Source organism: Otolemur garnettii, unplaced genomic scaffold (assembly GCF_000181295.1).
Source record: "Otolemur garnettii isolate 467f Iridium unplaced genomic scaffold, OtoGar3 scaffold00010, whole genome shotgun sequence".
NCBI lineage: Eukaryota > Metazoa > Chordata > Mammalia > Primates > Galagidae > Otolemur > Otolemur garnettii.
In genome coordinates this window covers 33,825,808-33,851,575 of record NW_003852405.1, presented here as the reverse complement: position 1 = coordinate 33,851,575, position 25,768 = coordinate 33,825,808, and the positions used below count along the sequence as shown (strand labels likewise).

General features: G+C 44.0%; 1 protein-coding gene across 1 annotated transcript in view; it reads right to left on the bottom strand.

The window, feature by feature from the left end:
- Window positions 1-25,768, bottom strand: part of PTGER3 (prostaglandin E receptor 3) — a 72,424-nt gene that overhangs the window by 1,103 nt on the left and 45,553 nt on the right. Inside the window, exon 3 of the mRNA XM_003784225.3 lies at window positions 1,384-1,475. Within this exon, the coding sequence (XP_003784273.2) occupies window positions 1,384-1,475 (92 nt within the window). The remainder of the gene's footprint in view (window positions 1-1,383; window positions 1,476-25,768) is intronic.

Genomic DNA, 25,768 nt, shown 5'->3' with positions numbered 1-25,768 from the left:
AATTGGGCTTATTTATGTTAAGTAGAATAAGAACAATTTTCAAAAATGCATATTATAAAATTATTATAAGTATATACAATGATTTTTTTAAGTACCAAAAAAGAAAAAAGAAACACCTCCCCCCCCAAAAAAAACCCCACCAAAATGATGGCAGGCTTTTCCTGACCAAAGTTAGGTAAGCTGCTTTTATTTCTAATTTTCTTCATTTCCCAAAGCTTCTATATAGAACATTGCGTATTTTCTTATAAGGGTGAAAAAGTATAATAAGATTTACTTTAAAAATGTTAAATGCAATTAGAGTGAACTGTGCAGAAAAAAAGATGAGAACAAAATCATTTCCTTCCTCACCCCCTTCATTTGTTCCCAGGGAATCCGTGTTTGTAGCAGAGTGGTGTGGGGCTATGTTAGATCTCAGGGGAGAGATGTGGCACTGCTAAGGAGACTTGAGTAAAAATTATATTGGCCCTGTGATTTTTGAGCTGTTTTCTAGAATCAATCAGCTTGTTTTATCCTCTGGAAAAAGCGTAGCTGCACCCTACATCTCCACTGAAAAACGTATCCAGATCGTCCTGTGAAAAACAGATTTTCTCTCAGCTACCTCAACCATGGCCAAGGACGTCGGGCTGCTCGGGTGGCCACATCCAGGACCACAACTTGTACCCAATGTCTCCCAGAGAATTAGATACAATAAGGATGTTGATATTCCATTAAAATGAAGAGTTCAATTTATCTGCTAAGTCAAGTGTGTGCTCTCTTCGAAAAAATAACCAAAGCTGTACACATTCCTTCTTTTAAAAAAAGGTGACAAGTGCAATAATCTTCAAGAGACTTCATTCCATTAGCCCTACAGGTACTAGCAGAAATATTAAAAAGTGTTTGAAGGAGGAAACTAAGGCGTGAAGTGTGATGTGGCTGATCGCGCATCCCATTGATATTATGTTCTGCTTCCTAGAATGTTCAACCATGGAAGTGAATGTTGGTACAAAATAAATCTAACCAAAAGGACAGCCCAGAGTGTGCTGGTCACGTGGTGAACACGCTGGACTTGATGTCTAATTAAAACAGCAGTAGCTCAGCTGTAACGTGCTCTGGAGACCGTCCTCGTCATGAAAACTCAGCAGCAGGCACCTCCTTCATGGCCAGAGAGGTGTGAGTCACAAGACCAGCCTGGAGCCTGTCTCAGAAAGCTTTTAGTTGGAGGAGATTTCAGTAGAGTTTTATAAACAACACCAGCTCCTCTAAGGAGTTTAATTCTCCGTAATGAGATGCGTATACTAAATTTGCATTTTAATTCTTTAACTCTGCCTTCCTAGCAGGAACTCAGAAGAGAACAGAGGGGTGGGGGAAGGCTGTGCTGTAAGTCCAGGCGCTTCTGAATCTCACCTTTCCAAAGGGTCACTCCACATCAGGGTTGAGGAGCACTGGTGGGGCAGGGAGGTGGAGCTGGATGCATAGTTGTTTGAGTGGTACCTGATCTGTGAACAGACAGAGGTTTCAGTGGACGAATTATTGATTTTGACCCCTTTTGTCAGATGACACTTCCTTTAACATGTTGAAAGAAAAGAAAAACCGAAGCCCACACATCAACTCATAATGGCTGCAAAATTAAGTAAATACAGATTTTTTGTTTGTTTGTTTTTAATTTGTGACAGAGTTTCACTTTGTTGCCCTCGGTAGAGTGCTGTGGCTTTACAGCTCACAGCAACCTCAAACTCTTGGGCTCCAGTGATTCTCCTGCTTTAGCCTCCTGAGTAGCTGAGACTATAGGCACCTGCCACAGCACCCAGCTATTTTTTAGAGATGGGGTCTCGCTCTTCCTCAGGCTGGTCACAAACCTGTGAGCTCAGGGCAATCTACCTGCCTCGGCCTCCCAGAGTGCTGGGATTACAGGAGTGAGCCACTGTGCCTGGCCCAAATAAAGATGTTTAGATATTATCTTCTCAAGACCATCTCATTGCTACCTCTGTGCTTTGACCTACACTCATTTTCTCCCACACTGCTATGACAAACATTATATAAGAGCAGAGACTGTGTCCTACATGACCTCTAAGTCCCCAGAGAAGTTATCATAGCACTTGTTAAATGCTGAGTAAAAACTCCCTGACCTTAGAAGATAGGTGAAGGTGAATCTAATTAAAGCAAGCTCCAGCCAGTTGGATAAAGGCCAACATTCTTCACATGACCTCAAAAGCCTTGTTTAATCTGGCCGTACACTGCAATTCCAGCTTTGTTTCAAACCTTTTGCCCTTTCACTTTTATGTGTTTAGACCATATCCTCCATCTTTGAACTTCAGGAACAGTACCATCCTCCTTTCTACCTCAGGCCCTTTGCACATGCATTTTCTTCTGTCTGGAGTCTCTTCCATCTCTCCATTACCTGGATAACTGTCGTCCATCGTACAGGTCTCACCTGGTAAGTCACTTCCTCAGGGAACATCCTGTTCACTAGGACTGGTTCTCTACCTTATGGCATACACTATTTTTCTTTTCAGAAACACATATAGTTTGAAACTAACATTTGTCATTGTATCTAAGCAATAAGCTTCATGAGAACAGGGACCACGGCTGGCACAGAAGTCATGCTCAGTAAGCATTTGGGCATCAATAGATGAGCTGCATGATTGGTCCTGAGCTCATCCCTCTATGGCATTCTCTAAATTACAGCCTAACTTCACTGAATGTTACAGCTGAAAAAACATTTCTTTTTTATGTATTTCTTAGTCATTTTCCTTTAAGAAAAAAGATGAATGAAATATATTTATTATAAGAAATTGTTACAAGAAAAATAGAAAGAAATAAAATTCAGTGTGCCTCAGTCTTTTTTTCATTGGCTTCCTAATATGGTTTTTTCTCTTCAAAAATTTAATTAGGATCATCTTAAACAGCCCGGCCATGCTCAGTGGCCCAGCAATATATCAGTCATCCCATCAGACGTGGAGTTTTCCACTTCTTGGCTGTTTTGAGCAAATGAAGGATTTTGGTTTTAGAAAGGCAGTGCTGCTTGCGGAGTCATAAAATATAATAACACGTTTTCTGTGCAGTTAAAATTTGCACTATTTCAGAGCAAACAGAAAAAGTTCAGCGATGTTTTTCACAAAAATATTACGGCTCTAGAAGAGTGGTCAGACTGAGGGAGTAAGAAAAACAAGGTTTGCTATTTATTGCACGAGGCTTTCAGCGCCTTCTCTGTGCTCCTCTATGGGAAGATTCTCCATTCCCTAAAAACAGTCTGGCTGGGACAAGTCCTGCCCTGCTGACCGCTGACTCTTGCCTCCTTCTCCCCCGCTGCAGGGCCCCTGGGCGCTTGTTTAGAGAGGCTGCTCTCACCAAGTAAATGCCCTTCTGCTTGTGTTATTGGTTGGTTAAATTTTAGTAGCAGATGCAATTTGAATACGACATGCCTGCACAAGGTCAAACAGCTGGGAAAAACCAGACCCAGAGAAGTGACATACTGCGAGCTAAGTCTCCAAGAGCCAGGAGTTCAGAAACACAGGGTGCTCCTTACCCCACCGTCTGCAGAGCCCAGAGGATGCTGAGGGCTGCTCCGTGCGATTCTGTGAGGGTAAATACACTGTCCTGCAGAAAGTACAACACCAGGAGCGGACCCTGACGTGGCCTGTGGACTGTGTCAATATAGGTTCATCAATTATAATGACACCCACTCATGCTGGCAATGGGGGGCTGTGCATGTGCGGGGGCGCATGGGAAAGCTCAAATCATCTGCTTGATTCTGCCCTGCACTACTCTAAAAAACAGGTCCCATTTTTAAAAAATAATTGTCTGTTGCACATATGATTTATAAAGCCTTCGTTCCACTGTTTCTGACCCAAGGATTTCTTCTCTCGAATACATACTTCACATTGTTTCCAAGGGAAACCTCAGCAGATCGTAAATATCTTTGAAAGTTTTCCCATTGCTGAAGAATAAAGCTGCCCGTCTGTGGGAGATGCCAAGCTCCTTTGCATTTAATTCCATTTAATGTTTAATCCCTTTACACGCTGACTTTCACTCATACCAGGCCCGGCCTTTCTTCAGAGTGTAGGGAGGCCACGTCCTCAGGGGCCTCATCCTCACCGCAGCCCTCACCACCATGAGGCTTTTCCTTCATGCTGCCCAAGGTCTTCCTGCCCCAAATAAATCCTTCCTTCCTCCTGCTTCAACTAAGTTCACAACTCTCCTACGTTCTCCACACATTGCCAGATACATGTGACAAGCCTGCTGGCCAAGTTTGTGTTTTCTTTGGATATAAGAAGCCAGGAGTATCAGTACAAGTGATTTTATTTACAAAGCCATAACTCAGGATATTTTAAAAGAATTGAGTTAAGATAGGGCCAACCATGTGTGTCTGTGTGGGGGGAGTCAGAGTGGTCTGGCCATTTAAATTTAACTCTTGAACAAAATTATTTCCTCAAGCAATTTTGGCAAGAAGATTGATAGGTGAGTGGTCACCCCACAGACACCCGAACACAGCCCACTTGTTTGGCCTTGTTTGCTGAGTTTGCGGGGAGCCTGTGGCTGTTTTTGTTTAGGCTGAGGCTGCCTGGTCTGCAGCGCCACGTACCTCTGTGTGCTGAGTGCCGAGCTAGTCAGTCTGTGAGTTCCCTTCCAGAATGACTCAGCTACACCACAAGGCTAGAGCTCCTATCCACTATGCCTTCAGATTTCACTTTCAAATTCAATAGAGCCTCTAGCAGTTGACGACCCAAAGGACTGTGTCAAACTGGTCAACAGACGGAGGTGGCCAACCTAAGGAGGTAGGCCTGTTTTTCTGATCATACATGTGGTGCGTGTCTGGTCTATGAAAATTACGTCCACCTAAGGAGGTGGTCAGTGTAGGGAGGCAGGCAGGTGTGGAGGTTCTCCTGTATGTGCAGACTTCCCTTGTCTTGGAAAACAAAATACACACAAACCCCTGTGCTAGACCATCCCAGCCCCTGAGTGCTGGCAAGCTCGTCCCAGGCACCACACCAGCTGTTCTCAGGAGGGTGGTGAGCCCTGCGGGAGGAAATAGAACTGCACGTTTTAAAGCTGAAAGGAGCATTGGAGATCACGTAATCCAACGCGCTCCTTTTCAGAGGAGGACGTGAGGCCAAGTTTTCTTTTCCATGGCCACAGAGCTACTTTGCGGCAAAGCCCTGTCTGGAATCCAGCTCCCTATTTCCCTTCCATCGCTGGGCCCAAGAATAGATTTGCAGATTGTATCTGCAGTAAACACCCCAGAGTGTATGTTATTTAACAAATGCTTGTTTCACAGAAAAGAAACGTGTGGGGTGGCACCTGTGGCTCAAAGGAGTAGGGCGCCAGCTCCATATGCTGGAGGTGGCAGGTTCAAACCCAGTCCCAGCCAAAAACAAACAAACAACAAAAAAAAAAAAAAAAAAAAAAAGAAAGAAAGAAAGAAAAAAAGAAAAGAAAAGAAACGCGTAACTGAGCAGGGTGAAAACGGCAATGCCTGACCTGGCCGGTGTGCTGCTCACAGAGCTCGCTGCACAGAGATTTTTATGTTTTTGTTTGTTGATGGGCTGTTGGTGACTACACTAGAGCTTAATGACCACATGCTGTCGTAATGAACGTTTTCTACTTGAGTAGATAGTATCTCCATTTTTCAGGTAACAAAAAAATAAATAAATGAAACCCAGCAAGATACATAACTTGCTCAAGTCTTGAACTAGAACCTGCACTAGAAACCAGGCATTTGGCACCTAATTCATTTTTTAACTGTAAAAAGATCAGTTTGGGGGGAGGAAAAAAACAAATTGGTTAAGGGGCGGCACCTGTGGCTCAGTGAGTGGGGCGCCAGCCCCATGTACTGAGGGTGGCGGGTTCAGACTCGGCCCCGGCCAAACTGCAACAAAAAACAGCCAGGTGTTGTGGCGGGCACCTGTAGTCCTAGCTACTTGGGAGGCTGAGGCAGGAGAATCACCTGAACCTGGGAGTTGGAGGTTGCTGTGAGCTGTGACGCCACTAGGGCAATAAAGTGAGACTCTGTCTCTAAAAAAAAAAAAATGAATTGGTTAATTATTCTATACAGAGGATGAAGATAGATAAGTCTGCTCAGCAAAACTCTAAGGCAACGGGCACAGCTGGCACGCCCTCTGTCACTGTCCTGCACTGGCGGCCTTGTGGGGGCCCCGTCATCCTCCTCCCAGCTGCTCTATCGCACTGGCAGGAAGAAACAGTTTCCCCTCCTCCTCTCCAAGGTTTCCTTCCCTCTTATCTCTCTCCTCAGGGTCCAAACCGCCCAGAGAAATAAGTGGGCAGCCGTCATCTCCTTCTAAAGATCATCTCACGGCTCTGCCCCAGACCCTGAGCTACTCCAAGTATATTAAAAGCTCTAAGTCTTTACAACCTTCTCCTCAGTATAATTTCATCTGCTGGGATTTCTACAGCCTCACAGTCCAAAGAGGGTAAACTGCTACTAGGCTTTGTGGCCTCTGCATTCTGTTTGACTGTTGGTCTTTTAAGGGGGTTCTGTTGGTTTTCCACTTCTAAAACATGAATATATGTTCTAAAGAGGATAGAACTTATATACAATGACAGTGGTTTCCTCGCAAAGGTACACAGATTGCAGAAGCCTTAAGAACTCAGAGAAAGGGGAAATATATAAGTAATTGAGTGTGCTAGGTTTTCTTAAAGAGGTAAAGGACAAGAAAAGAAAGACTGGAAGGGCAGGGCGAGGCCTGAGGGAGTCAGAGGTCTGCCTGAGCTGGCCCAGGAGGGCGCTCATCCTGCTGGCTGCAACCAGTGCTTCGTTTTTGGACTAAGATTAGACAGGGACGGACGGTGAGTGGAGAGATGAAACTGCTACCCCATCCAAACAAGTCTAAGACTTTGACACAATTTGGGTGAATTACAAATTGATGACTGATAGCCAAAAACCGAAGATAAGAACAAAGATCAAATGTTAAAAAATTCCCCGTGGAAAGAGCCTCCCTGACTTTCCCAGCAGAAATAGTCACTCTAGCCACAGTCTCCCATGGAACATTGTCACACCACTGCCACACCTGTCACACTGCCTGGCACGTCAGCTCTGGAGTCTGGGCCCTCACGGGGCTCTGAGAAGCTTGGCTATCAACACTGAAGACGTACCTCATCCAGAAACGTTCTTCACGTCATGCTGTGAAAGAGTAAAGAAAGTTTTCTCTTCAAAATTCTCACATTACAGAAATGAAAAGCCACAGTTTCTAAATGCCTTAAAAGTCTAGCCAGCCCTTCAGGAGGCTCTCCGGAGGCAGGGAGATTTTAGCTGGATAGCACTTGTCTGTAAGGAAGGACAGACAGGGCTCCTCCATAGCTTTCAGACAACGTATTTCTAAATACTCAGTCACTATTCCCCTGGTAAGGAGTTTCTGTTTCTTCTCCAACTAGTTGCTTGTCATGACGAGGCACATACAGTAGGTCCCTATTCCAACTTATTACTGTGACTAAGTGAGTCTTTTTAAAAAAAATACGTTCCTGAGAAATGCCTTCCTTCCTAACCTCTCTTAGTCTCTCCTCTACTCTCCACGCACAGTGTGGTGAAACCTCCTTCAGAAAGTGAGTCTTTCTGTCTCTCGTCTCTGCTGCCTCCATAAATCCCCACAGTTGACCACACGGCAGAGAAGACATCCTGCCTAGCTGGACCCCGCTCCCACCAGTTATGAGTGTGTGACCTGGAGCAAGTTACTTGACCTTGCTGGGCCTCAGTGTCCTCCTTGGCCAAATGCAGACAGTGGTAGTAACTACCGTATAAGGATGTGAGTGGAATTAAAAGGGTTAGTGCATACGATGAGCTTAGAGCAGAACCCAACAGAAGACACAAGCTCAGGGAGTCTCAGCCGTCACCACGTCAGCTATGTTTATTACACCAGCCTCCCTGGCCCACAGCCCCCACTGAAGGGACAGACACAAGTTGCCGTATTTTGTACAAAGATTCTGCACATCCCCGCTGCACCTGATTGGAAAAGCTGTGCAAACTCAAGCCACAGGTTAGGCATCAACCTATGACTGCCCAGTCAAGGAACAGTGAGTTGACATGGAGGAGAATTCCTCTGGTGAGAATCTGAATTCAGAAATGTCAAGAAAAGAAGAGCCCCGACCTTAGCTGTGAGAAGCAGGCTAGGAAGTTAACACCTACATTGGCAGTGGAGAGAAAGGATGGGCAGTAACACAGTTAAGACAAATGGAAAACACACGTACCAAGGTCCAATCACAGTGCGGGAATGAGATTTCATTGATTCCAGTTGTTGATTCTTGGGCTCCTGGTCAACCCCCTAACTCCAGCCTACAGGTCATAATACTGTATTCCACTGCAATAAACCTCCTCTTGTGGGGCTAAGTGGGGGTCTATTTCTTATGTCCCAAAGAACCTGGATAACTAATCTTTGCAGGCACCTTCAATAATGAGTTGGGGAATTTTATACTTACTTTATTGATTCCAGTGCTAATCAATTAGCTCATGGCACCCCCCAGTGCACCCCTCACACTGTCCTCCCAATCACCCTCATTCAGAATGGGCTTCCATTCTTTTTGACATATGCACAGACTAATTTTCTTTCAAAGGCTAGTTCGAATCCCACTTTCTCTGTGAATACCCGGGTACCATGCCACACAGACATAGATTAAGTTTTTTTGTGGAACTTGAAGCATCTATATCTTTCTTTAATAAAATGAATATAAAACCAGGTCCAGGGCATAGGAAAAGGCCTGTATAAGGGAGAGACTTTGAAATGGGAGTATCCTTGGCTTCACTGTATATCTGTTTCTGAGACCAGCTCAATGGAACATTTCCTTCCTGGAATTCTTTCACTAGGTGTATTTGTAACTGTGTGTGCGATTACACAGCCTGCTTCACAGCTTAGTTCGGTCTTACACCTGCTGTTTCCCATGTTGGGAACATAATTTGTGACTGGGCTGCAGTATTCTTCCCTCCTGGGTCTCTCCTGGGGTCTTGGGAAGGAATGCCTGACGTCTGACAGATCTACATTTGGGAGGGAAAACACCCATGGACAGCAGGGCTCCCACTCACTCAGCATTCAGCCTTCCCGCCTGAGATGGTCAGCCAACTCATTCTCCCCACAATTGTTTTTAAAGAAAACCTGGTCATTACACACATGTGCTTTGTCAAATTGCTGGTTATTTTCCTATTATCCTTGGAATACAGACCAGAATCTATTTTATGGCTCACAAGACTCTTGTCCACCTCTCCACCTTCAGTTCCTCTCTCTCCCTCCCTCCCCACATCAGCAGAACTAAGCAAGATAATGTCCATTTGTGGCCATCTAGGAAAGGAACAGTCAATAACATTCGCAGTTATCTCTGGTTTTAAATTCCACTCCCCCCTGCCCCAGGTGCAGCTCTCAGTAAGGACTCTTATAAAAAGATGATGGGATTGTTAATTGGCTAGATTTAATCATTCCAGAATATAAATACGCATTGCATGTCACATAAACAGAATATATACGGTGATTTTTTGTCAATTAAAAATAAAATAAGTTTTAAAATTTCAGGTTAATATGAGGGTACAAGCGATGAGGCCTAATGTTTGCGCTTGTTAGGCGAGGTCCCTGTTGTATTTGTGTCCCGCCCGAGGAGCTGGGCCATGGACCCTCACACTGTGCCCATTAGGTAGGATAACTTTGTTTTAAAAGAGTCAAAATAAGTAAAGGAGGACGTTTATGTGGATGGAGCCCCAGAGAATAGAAAGAAAGGCTCACAGACAGGCTGGGTCCCAAGCAGCATGGAGACGGGGCCAGCTAGAGAAGCAGAGCAGAGAACTGAAGGCCGAAGGGCAGCAAGGCCTGGGTCAGAGGGGGAGGGGCCTGCCCGGTGAGAGGGGGAGGGGCCTGCCCAGGGACGGGACAGCAGGTGCTCGGAGTCATCAGAGGACTCGGGAGCTGTACTTCACCCCGTCACCAGAATGTGCTTTGGTTCTTTTGTTTGATTTTAAAGGAAAAGAACTATCTCCTGTGGCTAGAATTGGGGATCTCTGGGTGTGTCAGGGTCACCTATTAAGCTCCAGGGAGGCAGCGTTCGCATCAATCTTGTTTCTACTCTTAGGCCCACATACCACAGTGCCTGGCACGAAGTATGAACTCAATAAATATTTAATGATTGATCTTTTCAACACGATTTTAGCTCTTTGAAATCAGGGACTGCAATGTAAACATTCTGCCAGCGCAAGGAGCCCGCCCAGGGTGGCAACGCCTTACGCACAGCGACACTGAAGCAGAACGCGCTTTACACGGAGGAGGGAGACTTTGGGTCTTTAAGCAAAGTGAAAAAACATGCACACCTGCTCAGATTCACAACCTGCCTTATCTTTTGTGTGCTCCCCAGCTCTATAAAGGTAAGCCATACAGCCGGAAAAACAATTACTGGCCTCAACAATGCAGTCGTCTGGGGCCAAGCTCTTCCCTGAACCATCTTTGCCACCTTCCAATTCCTCGGATTGGGTTGGGCTGGTCCACAGCTGCACCTGTCCAGCTCTCAGAACCAGGAGGATCCAGCCCTATCCCGGGAAGCAGACTTCAGCCTGAGGCTGGTTCCTGAAAGATCCTCAGCCCCAGGGATTTGCTGCCAGGAGCGTCTGAGCTGCCCTCTCAGCGCCCAGAGCCACCGGGCTGAGTGCTGAGAACCGCCAAGTATCACTCACCATTACCGTGTGACTTAGCTGCTGTAGCCGTTTGCTATGGTGGTTAGTTGTTTAAATAATGACATTGTTAGCTTAGTTAAAATAACAAAATTATTTTAACTATTCAAAATCACTAATAAAACAAAGGCATCCCAGAAACGTATATCCTAGTCATCAACTTAAAGAAAAAAAAGTTTAAAAAGATATTTTTCAAGGGCCGTTAAGAATGAAGTTGCACAGTTCAGAAAAATCAGAGAGATACTTTGGTGAGACAACAAAAAAATATTCTCTGAATCTTTAAAAACCTCCCAGTATATTTTCTTGGTTACCTGCGGTCTCCTCCCTGCCCTGGTGGAAACCCTTCCATCATTACAGCCCCAGGAAACTGGAAAAGCAAGTTACCAACACAAGCAAGAAACTTCTGTGTGGACTTTGCAGACGAAAGTCCTTCTGGTGCCAGGAGGAGGGGACAGGACAGGAAGAGAAGCTGGACAGGGCATCACTACTTCTCCATCACCACTACCTCAGCATCAAAACCCAGAAGCAGGGGACAAGGATAGAACTCCCCCCCAAAAGAAGGAATAGCCGCAAGCCATTGAGTTCACAGCCTCAAGAAGCCTCACTGTATGTGTGTGTGGGCGTGACAGAGGGGCCAGTGGCAATTCCCTGAGTCTAGTCCATCCTCCTGCTTCCCTGAGGATTATGGAAGACCGCCCAAAGCTGGGTGCTGGAGGGGCTGCCATTGGGGTGCTGGGATTGGAGCCAGATGCCCTGGCAGAGACAGCGGTTCCTATGAGCTGAGAGCCACAGTGATGTCGGGGTGGGGGTGGGGGGGATGCACCTCCAGCGTCTGCTCCCCAGTGAGAGGTCTGGGTGAGCAAACTGTTGACAGGTTTCCCGAGCTCTGAAATCAAAACAGATGCCAGTGGCTATTCAGAAACTGGGCAAGAAAAAAAATTCAAGTCTGGGGAGGCCGGGGATGACCTGAAGGGCAGGGTCAAAACCTGCATGTGGAGAGATGCCGCCTGTCACCTCCCCCTTACCCCGAGGGGATGGCAGCTCCCTCCTTCACACAGACGCCATCTCAGGAGATGGCATTGAGAGAAAACGGGAAAGGTAGGATATTTGCCTCAAATAGACTGAGTGGACATAAATTGAGGAAAAAAACAGATGGACAACGTACCTTCAGTGAAAGTTTAGGAACCTGTCTCTCCCACCCCCAGCCCCAGTCAGCAAAGAACAAGAATCTGTGAGGAAGTTTTGTTCTATATAGGAAATTTAAAAAACAGACATTTTAAAATACCTAAAATTGTATCATTTTGTAATTACTATTTACTGTGTTACTGCATAGGCTGTAGATTGTACAACTGTCACTCCAGCGACTAGCAAAAAATAGAAATTCAAAGAACCAAGAAGCCTCAAAGACATTAAATACCTGTGGTCAGCCCCTTTATAATACAGTGTATGAGTATTATTAACCTTTTCTTTTCCAGTTCGATGTCTTATAAAGGACTGGGTGACCAGAAAGGAAACTGACCTGGTGCCCAAGATGACTAATAAGAGAAGGCCATCCTAATCCCAGACCAGTCAGGAATATATGTCTAAAGACAAATTAAGTCTAATAAAGGGTACCAGTTCTGCTGTATAATGGTAACAGGAGAGAGTCAATTAAGGGCCTCACTGCAATTTTACCCACAGTTTGTACAAGGGAAGTCACAGGAAATATAGCTGAGATAAAAAGAAAATAATCAAACACACTCCCAGTGTATTACCACATCAATAGCTGAGAAGGCCCAAACAAAATTAAAGACTCTCATAAACATGGGATTGTCCTGGGTAATGAATTCTGTGATAAACAATCCTCACTCTGCGGGTTGGGGCCGATGTGATTCATCTCTACGCACTGCAGCATTCTGGAGGGTTTCCTTGTCCCTAAAGCTGCAGATGTGGTCACCATCTGGGGCAAAACACTGGTCCCCGGTGCATAGGGCTAGTCGAAAACTGTCCAGTACAACCCCATTAAACCACAGCTGGTTTAACTTGTCATGAGGGTAATGATTGGAGACTAGCAGAAGCTGTAACAGGTCCTTTATATATCCAATAAATAAATTCAGCAGAGTAGTGAAGGTCAGTTCAATTTATCATTCATTGATTATGGATCTTCTATGGGTAAGACACTCAGCGGTGCATTAAAAAAATCTTGACTCATCGTCAGTAAAAATGTTACAAACTGTATGTGATTAAACAGTGCTGAGCATGCAGTGGCCAGGGGTCCTCAAACTTTTTAGACAGGGGGCCAGTTCGCTGTCCCTCAGACTGTTGGAAGGCCAGACTGTGGGCCCCGGGAGGAGTCAGTTGCTAAGCAGGATAGGCAGCGGCGGCAAAAACACCCAGCAGGCTGGATAAATGTCCTGGGTGGGCCGCATGTGGCCTGCGGGCCGTAGTTTGAGGATGCCTGCTGTAGACTCTATAGTATTTAGTGATTGTGAGGCGTCTACAAGCACAATGCATCCCCACTTCTCTCAGCAAGGAGAGCATCAGAATAAAATTGACAACAGCCCCATTAGCTACAATACGGCCATTTGGAATTAGATCTTATAGGAAAGTGGTTTAAAAGCCAATCGTGTAGCTTTAAATACAGCAAATTGTTTATTATTGATCCTCATGTTGTTTGTAATATAACAACTATGATCCTCAGGTAAAACCTCCATAAATTCTCTTACATAAAATAACCCATGCAGAGGAAGGACATTTCAAAGTTATGAAATTCAGGTACATAACATAAGGGGCCGTCCTTCGACGGTGGCAGAGATTGCCAGCGGCTTCCTGGCACCCACTCTCCCCTGTGTATCACCGAGCTCTGATCATTAGCTGGGCACCACTCAAGACACTGCATTTCCAGATCCTTTCCCAGTAAGTTGTCACCATGTGACTCAACCTGGCCAGTTATCTGAAGCAGAAGTGATGAGACTGTGGGAGAGCCTCCGTAAAGGGAAGAAGCCCACCCTTCCGTACTTACTTCTTCCTTCCTGCTGACCAGAAGGCAGAGTAATGGCTGGGGCTCAGGCTGCCGTACTGGGCTGTGAGACAGTAACCACGACAGCTGGAAATAGCTTCAGTCTCTGATAACCAGGAGGCAGTTCAGCCCTGTAATGCCTTTATGTAAGAATTTATGTAAATAGGAGAGAGATAACCTTGTATGCTCTTTTTCTTTCTTTCTTTGAGACAAGTCTCACTCTCCCAGGCTGAAGTGAGTGGCATGGTCATGGCTTACCTCATCCTTAATTTCCTGGGCTCAAAGGGTCCTCTTGCTCCAGTCACCTGAGGAGCAAGGACTACAGGAAGGCACCACTGAAGGCACCCTTCATGGTTGCCACTATGTGGGTTGCATCTGGGGTGCCACTTATTGGAGCTCAGGGACTCCCAGTCTTCGGCCCAACCTGGGGCCTCATTGGAGCCGGGATGGTAGGTCTCCGGCCCCAGCCCATGAACCTGGACATGGACCACTGTACCAGCTTTCTTGGGCTAAGTCTCATTCAGGTCACTGGTGCCAAAGCACCTTTAGAAGTCAGTGTCAACGTCAGTAGGAGCGAGCATCTCAGCAGCAGTCCCAGCAGCAGGCTGTCAGTCTAGTTCTGAGATCCCACAGCCGCTTCTCCTGAGGTTATTCAGAGAAGTAACACACCACAGGTGTGGAGACTGCTATGCAATAACGTCGGTGTTCTGGTCACATGCTCTTACGTGCTCTCGTGCTCTTTAACGAGAGACCACTGATGTTAAATGATGCTATGTGATGTTATATCCCTGCCCCATCCCTTATCCCCAAAGTATTTATCACAGGTGTCTCCTACACACCACTGTGCCTGGTTAACTTTAAAAAAATTTTTAGAGGTAAAGTCTTGCTCTATTGCCCAAGCTGGTCTCAATCTTCTGGTCTCAAGCAATTCTCCTGCCTTCCTATGGCCTCCCACAGTGCTAGGATTGCAGGCGTGAGCCACCACCCAGCCCCTTCTATGTTCTTTTAGCCATTGTTATTTTGTTTTCTCTGAAGCTGACCAAAATCTAGTACACAGATAAAGCCATCTTACCAACCAGGATAAATTCTAAGCCGTAGTCAAGAGAAAACCCAAAGTAATGCAAAGGGAAGCCACATTAGTAGGAAACCTAAAGCTGTCATCATAGCTGTCCCCAAATGAAGTTATTTACTTAAACTCTTCTATCTCCAAGACCTCAGGAGTTCACATAAGGAAACTAGTTTTATTGGGCTCTAACCTGTGTCATGCTCCAAATTTCAATGACGATTTAAAATTGTTTGCATGTAACTTCCCCAAAACTTGTACAATATTTTGGTATTTTCAAAAAGGAGAAATGACATAGTTTTATCCTGGGAGTAAGGCAGATCCACCCTTTCCACACACCCTGTTTACCACACAAATAGAGGCATCGGAAGGAGCTCAGAATTGCAGCCTAAAAAATTGGACTTGAACCCTAACTCGTTGTAAACCTAGAAAGGTCGTCTAAATTTTATGCAGCTCGGTCTCCTCATCTGTGGTATGAGGATAAAGATAATCTCAGACCCATTTCCCTCATAAGAAGTTGGAATAATTAAATAAAATAAATGCAGGTGACAGTGTTGTTGTTATTAAATAATAACATGTTTGTTCACTTCCATTTTACGGGGAGAGGTACCTTGTTTTTAATTTTCTGGGATAATTACCTTACGAAGCAATGCTTTCTTGCCCATATTAACTTATTTTCTCTACCTTCTCACTTTAATCGTTCTTCAGAAGAATTTTGTCTGTAGGATACCTGAGTTTTTATGAGCTACAAGCATGCAAGCATTTAGGCCAAAAAAAATTACTGGGGATGGGTATTTGGCTAACTCACAACTGCTTCTGTTGAAACCAGCACAGAAGATGCAGTTGGGACAGATACTGGAAATAAAAATAAATTTATTAGCTAATAATAGCAGCCTGAGCAGTTGGAACATGTGTCACTTACTGCCGGAAATCTACATGCCACGTGTGGCACTTTCCCTCTAACCTAGAATCAAGCACCCCGACGTTTGACACTGCAGAATTTATTTTCACAGCATTGAGCAATTGTCAGTGATCAGAAATATGACCCTGGACCCACAAAATCCTGAAGTGCCTTCTGAGTTTTCAGAGAAATATCACCCACTGATGGAGCAAAAGTACGCAACTAACTGGTGTGTGCCACTCCTCAATCCTCTGTATAATGCAGAGACTCACAGCAATATGAATGCTAGATTATCTGCAAAGGGTCACCCGGAACAGAATGAAAAATGTTACAATTCTATTTTACAGATAGTGAAGGAGAAATTAAATTTCCTGCTCAAAAGGCAGTAAGTTATTTGAATGTCATTGTCAAGAACTGCCTTCTGATTTATGATCCACTGCATAGGCCCCTTGTGATGTGCACTCAGCTGGCCCTGGTCTGCCCTTGATTAGCAGCGACCTAACCCTAATCTCCACTCCAGGCCCCCAAACACACACGTGCACCATTAGAACTTCCCTCTGATCTGGAATAGGTGCTCTGTGGGGCCATGAACTCCATCCCCAGCCCTTCCTCTCGCCCTTGACGGTCCAGGATGTGTAGGGAGAGAGGTGCTGGGTTTGCACCTTCTTCTCACTGCTGCCCTCTGGAAACCCCACCTCCCTCCACGCACCACCACCAAGACTGCCCGATGAGGCTTCTCCTCCTTATCTCTCTAACCTTCACTCTTCCCTTTTAAACCTGCTTTATTCCCCCTCCCTGACCCCCACTGCTTCCTTCATTACACCATCGGAGCCAGAAGGTTAGGGAGTAGGGAATATCTGCGAAGTGAGAAGGGAGAGGGGAATGTACGTGGGAAGTGAGGACACAGAGATGTAACAACGACCGTCCTCTCCAGGTCCCTTTTGTGTGGGGCTCTGATGTGGGCCCAGAAGGGAATTTTTGCAGAGGCCACAGTTGTTCCAAGCATCAGTATTTTCCCCAAAGTGCTCCCTCTCAGCCCTCCTATGTTTCCCAGGTTTCTCTAAAGAAATCCTATCCCCAGCTTATCCCGAAAGCCCGACTATTCCATATCCCGTTCCTCTGAGGCCATGCTAAGAGGACAGAGCTAGTGGACATAAAATTATGAGCAATAATTATCTTAGGAATAATTATTCCTGAGATGTCAGAGAGTGAGTGACTGTGGCTCACTATGTTCCTATTACTCACATAATTCATTTACTTTCTTTCTAAACAATTATCTTCTATCACCTTTTTATTATGCTTTTTGTGCTTCGCTAAGTTTCAGAATATTAGGAGGTGCACACGTTTTGTTTTCATACTTTGCTTTTGTACAGAATGAGTCAAAGTTGTAAGTGTGCCCTTGACCCAGACAGCATACAGGTGCAAGTCGATCCACCCGCCCCCTGAAGCATTCACTTACTAATAGGGCTCTGCCATCTCCTTGCTCAAAGGAACAAAGACTTTAAGATTTTAGGTTCTTTGGTGAATCCTAGAGAACTGGGAGAGCTATCAGACATCTCTGAATAATAATGACAGTGACACTTATTCAGTTCTCACTAAACATCAGCATTAGAACATCTAAGCACTCCACACATTTCCGTTTATGTGACGCTCATCACAATCCCAGAGAAAGGTGCGATGAATGTCTTTTGTCTTTAATTTTTTTAAATTTCTGATTAATATATGAGGTTACATTGTTTGTGTTTGTTAGGCCAAGTACCCATTGTAGTTGAGCCCTTCACCCAGGTGTGCCACGCACCTTACATGGCACCTGTTAGCTCAGTGCTCACCAATCCTCCTCCCTTCTCCCCCTTCTCTCCTACCCTCCCACTTGAATTTCATTGTGTTTTTCTCTGGTGTGGGCATGTAGCTGATCATCAACTGGTTTTATATTAGTATTGAGTACACTGGATGCTTGATTTTCCATTCTTGTGATACTTAGAAGGATTTTCTCCAAATCCACCCTGGTAAATACAGAAGATTATGAATATCTTTACAGAGGCAGATAGCAGACCACCGGGAGGTTAAGTATTCACCCCGTCAGATAGCTATTAAGTAAATAAACCAGGATTCGAACCCAAGATGTCTGGTTCCAGAATCTCTACTTTTTAGTCATCTAGAAGGCTATTAGCCTGGGAGTTAGAAGGTCTGGGTTCTAATCCTGACTTTGCCTCTAAGGAGTTGTATAACCTTGAACAAGTTGCTTAAACTCCCTGAATCTCAGTTGAACTAAATTTGTGGTTTATGTCATTGATTTTTGGGGGAGGCAGAATGATTTCTTTAAAATCCCAATGAAAGTCCTGATACACGTAACAGATGAAAGAGAGGTCTTGAGTCCATATACTGTTCAAAATTCAGCCCTTTACCATGTCCTCCTGATTGCTCTTGTCATTCATACTCACCAACACCTACACACATCCCCACATCCCCCACACCCCCACACACGGATGCATGCACACTCACACACACACACACTCACACACGTGACTGCCCGCACACACACATGCCCTGTACCACACCAGAGCACAACATAGTAACAACACTGCTCGGGACAGGACTCTATGAGATTAACCCATTGGATAATTGAAGATAAATTCCACTAACCTCGCTTTACCTCTTACTTCAATAAAAGTACATATAAGGCCCCTTGGTGCCAACTTCCTCCCTCCTCTAACACTGAATGTAGATGTTACATCTGGGAATACTTACTTTCTTCCGAACTCCAGATATTCGCTTAAGAACCTCACTTTCCCTTCTCTGTTCAGGGAAACATTCATCTTGAAGTCACTGGTTTTCAGTATCACTGTCCTGCGTTGGGTATCATCCCCCAGGAAGGCAGAATGATTTATAAGTGATGCTCCGGATCAAGGGAAAGCTCCTAAGGGGCCAACAAGACCCCCGGGGCTTCAGTTTGCTCTGCACAGTGCCCGTGGGCACAGGGTCACTGGTGACACATCTCTGTGCTGGGTTTATGAGCCAGAGCTAGAGGACGCTCCTGTGCTTCTTGAGCAGAAACCTAGATTCTGTACAATTGGTCTAAAGCATCTAAGCATCGTAGACTCTCCTGCTGCTGCAGGTCGTTCACACACCCGAGGTTTAGGGCCTTGGTGGAAGGAAGCTCCGTCGTCTGGATGGCTCAGAGGACACACTTTCCAGAATGTCTCTGGGAAGCTGCTCAGGGGTGATTTGGGAGTTTTCAGTCTTTGGTATGTACTACTTGCATGCTTTGCCCTTGGAGGGCAATTTGTATCCTGCAATTTGTGTCCAGCATAGTAACTGGCAGACAATAGAAGCCGACTGCAAACCTGCTAAGTGAGGGCCTGAGAGTCTGAGCACTGACTACCGCTGATGGGTGTCTACCCATCTGACTACCTGAGCCCGGGGGCAAGAAGCAGGGAAGAGTTTCCAAGTGTTAACCAGTCGGGCCCTGCACTCAGCTGCGGCTTCTCTGTTCAACTTCCTTGCATGTCAGCAGGCGGGTGTCAGAATTTCTCTTGAGAAGGCTCAGTTCTTGGAAGGGAAGTGTTTTTTCACTTTTTATCAACCCGGGGCTTGCAGCTGTGGTTGCTGAACAGGCTGGGAGCAGGGATGTGGGATCCCAGCTCATTCTGTCAGACTGCTTCTTCCCAGCTGCCCCACCCGCGCTGGCCAGCTGCGGCCCCTTCTGCTCTTCCAGTGAGGACAGTCTTCTCTCCACCTGCTCATCAGCCAGCTGACTGCACAGACATCTGAATCAATGCACCCACCGTTTCCCTTCCCAGCACCTCTGACACTTACAGGTGTGTAAGAAGCATCACACTCACTGAGACTCACAGGCCATTCAGTTTAACATTCTGTTCAAGGTTGACACCAAGGGACCATTACTAGGAAGAGAAACTAGGGACACACATGCCAAATTTGGGCACCGTCATCACTGATTTCAGTCCCTCACTGCAGTTAAAATTTCATAGCTGTTATAAACATGTGCCATCTACTGTATCTAGCAGGCGAGTAAGTCTGTGGGATTTAATTTGTTTCAACTAAACTTCCTCTTGGACACTTTTGTATTTTTAAATTTATACTATTTGGTGTGGTCATTAAAATAAATTTAATAAATATTTCTATATCTACTATACGTCTACACATCAAAGCCTTCACTGACTTAGAGCTGGAGGCCTGGGGAGAAGAGGAAATGGGCAGGGCCGGGGCGCTAAGATTAAGAAGATGTGGTCTCCAATTCAAGGAGCAAACAGTCAGGGGAGCTAGAAGCATGCTGAGCTGCAGGAGGCGTCCAGGGCGAGAGCAGGGAGCACAGAGGCTCCAGGAGAGACGGTGGGTGCGTGGAGGGGAAGCTTAACTCTGAATCAGGCATAAGGAAAGGTCCTTAGAGCAAGTGTCACTGAGCTGGGCCTTCAGGAGTGAGTAGAATTTTCTCAATTAAGAAGAACATAGAAAAATTAAAAGCAAAACACAACAGTAGGAACAGAATTGGGAATCTGTGAAATGTATTTGGGGAAATGCTTCCTAAAAGGCTGATAAAACTGGAGCCGTAAGTCGGGGTCAGTTTACTGGGAACTTTGAATAAGTGAAAGCACTGGGCTTTGTGCGCTGGGCACCAGTGATGACGTGAAGATTTCTCAGGACACTCTACTCTCTCCATTCTCCAAACGAGAAGCCGAAGCTCAGAGGGGTAAGAAACTCCTTCCAAAGCAGGTGTGAAGGTGGTTTTGGAACGGAAGTCTAACTCCAGAGTCAACACGCTACCCTTAGTCTGAGTCCTTTCTTCAGTAAGACAAATTTTCATTGATAAGTAAAAAGTGTATACCTTTGTGTACAACCTGATGATTTGATATATGCCTTAGTCTCAGTCATCTGTAGAAATGGGAATAATAACAATACTCCTTACCTACCTAAAAGGTTTGATTAAAGTAAACAAACTATAGATGCTAAAATGCCGTAAAACTACGAAAGAGTTCTGTAAGAGTTATTAAGTGTTATTTTATTGTCATCACAATTCAAGCGACATTACTCCTACAGGTACCATAAAGGCATTTCAGCAAAGGCAAAAATCTCCCTATTTATGTAACCGTATTGGCTCCTTATAGTTATTTCAAACTTGAAAAACTTCCCTAAACCTCTAGGGAATCATTTGGTTTTATGTTTTATAGTTTATTTCTCTTTTCTCTTGGTCATGTCATTAAAAAAAATAATAGGTTTAGTAATATTTTAGAAAAAAATGGTGACCATTATTTATTCGTCTAAAATATACAAGAGTTGTTTGGAAAGTATCCAGTTGTGGAATAGGAAAACTGGAGAGCTCAGGTCCCGCGAAATGACGTCAGCGACACAGGGAGCAGAATCCGAGCCACACATGAAGAGGTTCTTTGCCCAACAGCTGAGTACAGACAAGTCTCTCTCCTTCACACAACTCAGATATTGTGGCCGTTTATGACTGGCTGATGCACAGAATCATAGAATTCCAAGTGACAAGAAGCTTAGAGAAGGTATCTGTGTCCCTTCCTTCTACAGTAAACTCCCTAGTGGTTTTCCCAGAATTTGTGCGAACATTTCTAGTGACAATGAACTCAGGACTCCCAGGCAGTCCTGCCACCTTGATCTGGCTCCTCTCAAGAGTTAGGAAATCTCTGTCTCTATAGCTTCTTCACATAAATCCTAATCCCCTCTCTGGGCACATGGAACGAATCCTTACTTCACGTGACTCTCCTCCAGACATCTGAGAGAAGCTCATTGTGGCTCTTAGATGAAGGTAGGTTTGAGGGGAAACTTGCAAAGACAAATATTTTAAAGGATATTAAAACAATAGCAATGATTGACTTTGAATGGTGGGGCACAGAGAATTTTTCATGGGTCCTGGTACTTTTTTGCATTGGTTGTATTTTATACATGGAGATATACAGTCTAATTACAATGAAAAGAAAATGTAGAGTTATTTACACTTTGGGAAAAATTTAAGTCCTAAATGCTACCAATGAGAACTGAGGCGTCACTTCAAAAAATCAGGGCATCTTTAAGTCTGGAATCTGTGAGTGACAAACTCAGTGTTCTCAGGACCTAGACTCACATGTTAGGGGCTGATATCTCGAGAATGGAAGAAAAGGTATCCAATGTACTCAACCCTATTATGAAACTAATTGTTAACTCTCATAGGGAAGCTATAATCCAAATGGATTCCAAGAATATGGGGAAAGGAGAGAGGGAGGGGAAGGGAGAAGGGAGGATGGGTGAAGGGAGGGTGATTGCAGGGATCACGCCTATGATTTATCCTATAAGGGTACATATGAATCTTTCTAAATGTCAAATACAAATGTCTTAACACAACAATTATGAGAATGACATGATGGCTATGTTGGCCAATTGGATGAAAGTATTGCAAATTCTATATGGAAACAACACACCGTATCCCATGATAGAATTAATGTGCACAAATTTGATTTAATAAAAATAAATAAATAAAATAAAATAAAAATCTTAATGACTAAGCAAATCAATGAGTCATACATTTAACAGTGATCAAAATCTAAAATCCAACACGGATAGTCTGTTCTCACCTCCTCCTCTACTAGTGAGCAGGTTGTTACTGCTGTGGATCCAGCAGGAGGAGGGAGAGGCCTGCTTCCATCCTGATGCAAGCTGATGTAATGCCCCCTTTTATCACGTTTTTCTCAAATTGCATCACTGTCCAAAAATTCTCCAGCAGTTCTATCTGCTAATGACTTTAGAGGTGGAGACAACCTTGTGTACTCAGGAATACGTTATTATTCTGCCTGGATCTTGGTATAGCTACAAGGATTTTGCACATGAAATGATGCCAATGATGGACACGGCCATACTAAGAATGGGGCAAGTGTGCCAAGTGGTTCTGTATGCTCCAATATTTATAGTTGCCCTATAAACCAGAAATCATTACTTCAGTAGTCCTTTACAGATTAGAAAATTGAGCTGGTGGACACATGTTTCACTACAATATATAGTGGTGAGAAAGTATTAACCAATTTAAGCAGGTCCTGATTGTTGATTTTCTAGCAAGAACTACCATCCTGAGATTCACCTCTTCACTCACATGCCTTATTTCTTTCCTATGTTCCAGTTAAGGGCGTTGTTATACGGGCTTTTCAAAATAGCCCATCTGTGCTACTAGAACCATTACCTTATCTCACAAAGGCTCAGAAATAAACTCAAATAAATTCCTTTTTTTTTTTTTTTGCTATTTTTTCTTATTTCTTCTACTCTCAATGGAGTTGACTCACATCCTTACTTTCTCATCCTGTATTTTGAGAAGGCATGGTTGCAAAGACACTCAGCCTTGGCTGGAAACTGAGTCAATTTAAATCTTATGAACTTAGTTTTTAATATTAATAATTTTATAATAACATAATAGCTATGTATTGAGTGTTTCTGTGCCAGGCAGTAGGTAAGCCTTTGCATGTATCATTCCATTGAATGCTTGCAATTGTGTTTTTAGGTAAAATTATTCTGTGCACTTACAGCTAAACAAACTCAGGTCTAGAAAATATTGACTTGATCTAGGTCAAATAATCAATGAATTCACAGAACTAGAATAGCCACAAAATTTCATTTGATTTTAGGTTCCAAGCTCTCAAACAAGATGCTATATGTTTGAATATCCCTAATAATATTAAAGAGTGAGCTAAGAATATCATTTTTTTTTTGAGACAGAGTCTCACTCTATTGGTTGCCCAGCTTAGAGTGCCATGGCATCATAGGTCACAGCAACCTCAAACTCTTGGGCTCCAGTGATCCTCCTTAGCCTCCTGAGTCCCTGGGACTACCAGCACCTGCCACAGTGTTGGGCTAGTTTTTCTATTTTTAGTAGAGATGGGGTCTCACTCAGCATGTTTTTGAACTCCTGAGCTCAGTAATCCACCTGCCTTGGCCTCCCAGAGTGCTGTGATTACAGGTGTGAGCCACCAAGCCCGGCCCATTCTTTGTTGTTTTTTTCCTGAAGCCATCCTCTTAGTAAAGCCTGCTCTCATAAAATGAGGTCCATAAATTATATTATTTAAAAAATTATATTATTATTAACAACAGACCATTATAAAGATCTGCAAGCTGCTTTTCTAATGCAAATTATATAGAAATGAGCAGACAGATGGGTATTTACCACTCAACCATTTGTCCTTAGCTCAGCTGATTTGGTTTAGTTAAGTTTGGGCTAGAAAAAAAAATTGTAATAAAGATACAGTAAATGTAATTGGATTGAATCTATTCTGAATAAATGTTAATTGACCCCAGAGATGCCTAAGAACTGTTCTCCATGCTGCTTTACATTGAAATAGTCAAAAGAATTTGTACAATGAGAACAAAGATAAACTCTAAGATACACCAATTTTTCAAGTTTATATAGCTACGGATGGATTGCCTTTTAATTTGCTTAATGACAACAATGGAATTTGAATTTGGAGATGATGAGATTTTATTTCCTTGAGCAAAACGTTCTTTAGTGTTCTAACGGTCTGACCGGTTTTGTGGAAATCAGAGAGCAGCCAGTTAAAGAGAAGATCAACGAATAAATAAGTCATCAAATGCCCCTGATAGGTTCTGCCTGTTAAAAAGAAGGGGAGGAAGACTCAAAAACAGGGCAAAACTCTCTCAAAATCAAAATCTGATCTGCTCTGAAACTTGATTGTATCTGGCGGGAAAATGGGAATCAGAATGGTTTCCCTGTTGACAAAGGGGCCTCCCCTTGTCTCTTTGATTTTGAATTTTACAGATTCAGGAGTTAGTCCTGTAATTATGAAGCCCAAGTATCTTTTGAGTCCAACTTCTGAGTAAGTCTCCTCCCAAGGCATAAGAAGGAAAGGAAGTTCAAAAGGAAAGACAAAACAAACAAAAATAAAATAACAAACGGGCTGAAAGAGATGTAATCTAGATAAACTCCAGATAAACTCTTAGCTTTAGCAAAAACCTCAGGCCTGAGCAAGTAGAGATGCTGCCTTTCTGTACAGTGGTCTGTGGTCGGGTGACCAGCAGTCTCTCTGCGGCAGAAGGGGTCCTGCCCAGCAAGGGTGGGTCTGAATGTTTGCAGTAGTTTGTGTATTCTCAGATCGGACAGATGGCCTTTCATAATTTTTGCTGAAAATTATGTTTGCTGAATCTAATCAGTAACTGTCAGAAAAGCTGCCTCATCACTGCCCCCCAAGATTATTTCAGGCTGTTTGAAAATGTCCAGACATCAGTGATGGAGTCAAACCCTTTCTTCACGGGGTTTTAGAGGCTCACTCAAACATAAACTTGAAGCTTCAGAAAATAATCACACTGGTAATTCTTTACTACTTGAACCCCCGCTTAATTCCTCACCAATTCTTTGGCTTTGGTCGAGTGATTTAACCCCCCGGAACTTCAGTGTCCTCCCCTGGAAAGTGCTGACAGTAACCTCTCCCTTGTGGCCCTGGTGTGAGAATTGGATAACTAGTTAAGTATAGGAGCTCAGAAATAATACCTGTCACTATTGCCGTTATCACTGACACCATTATTGTTCATATTTCTTTAAAAACATTCTCCTTCCTTTTCTAGGAGTTTGTTTCCTAAGGTGTTTTCTATTCAGAAGCTCATTTTAAAGTAGGTGTAGTCAAAAGGAGTGATTGATTCAGGGAGGAAGAGGACACGGGATCCAGGGAACAGGTTATCAATGCGAGAGCGGCGAAGGATGTGCAGCAGAGACACGGAGAGAAACGCTGGACTCCAACAGGGATGAAGATGATCACGGAGCTCTGGGCACTTACTTGGGAAACTGTTAAGACTTAGCCATTGGTTAAGTAAAAACTAGATGAGTTCTTAACACTAAAAAAAGAAAAGAAAGAAAGAAAAGAAGCAATCGCGGTACTCCTGATATGGCAGTAAAGGATATTTATGTTGTCATGAAAATGCAAACATCCGATATTGATTTAGTAAAGACTAAATCAATGGGAAACAGGAGAGCTAAATCCAGCAAAATAGAAAATCGACATATAGTGAATGTCTAAAGTCGATGAAGCGAGACAGCAAGGTAAGCACATGATTTAGAAAGACGGTGATATGTGCTACAAAAAATACTTTACGAATAAGCTGAAGGAGCAGCCAGTAGAGAGAGGTGATGGGGGTGGAGTCAGAATGAGGCTTGGGCGTTTCATGCTTAAT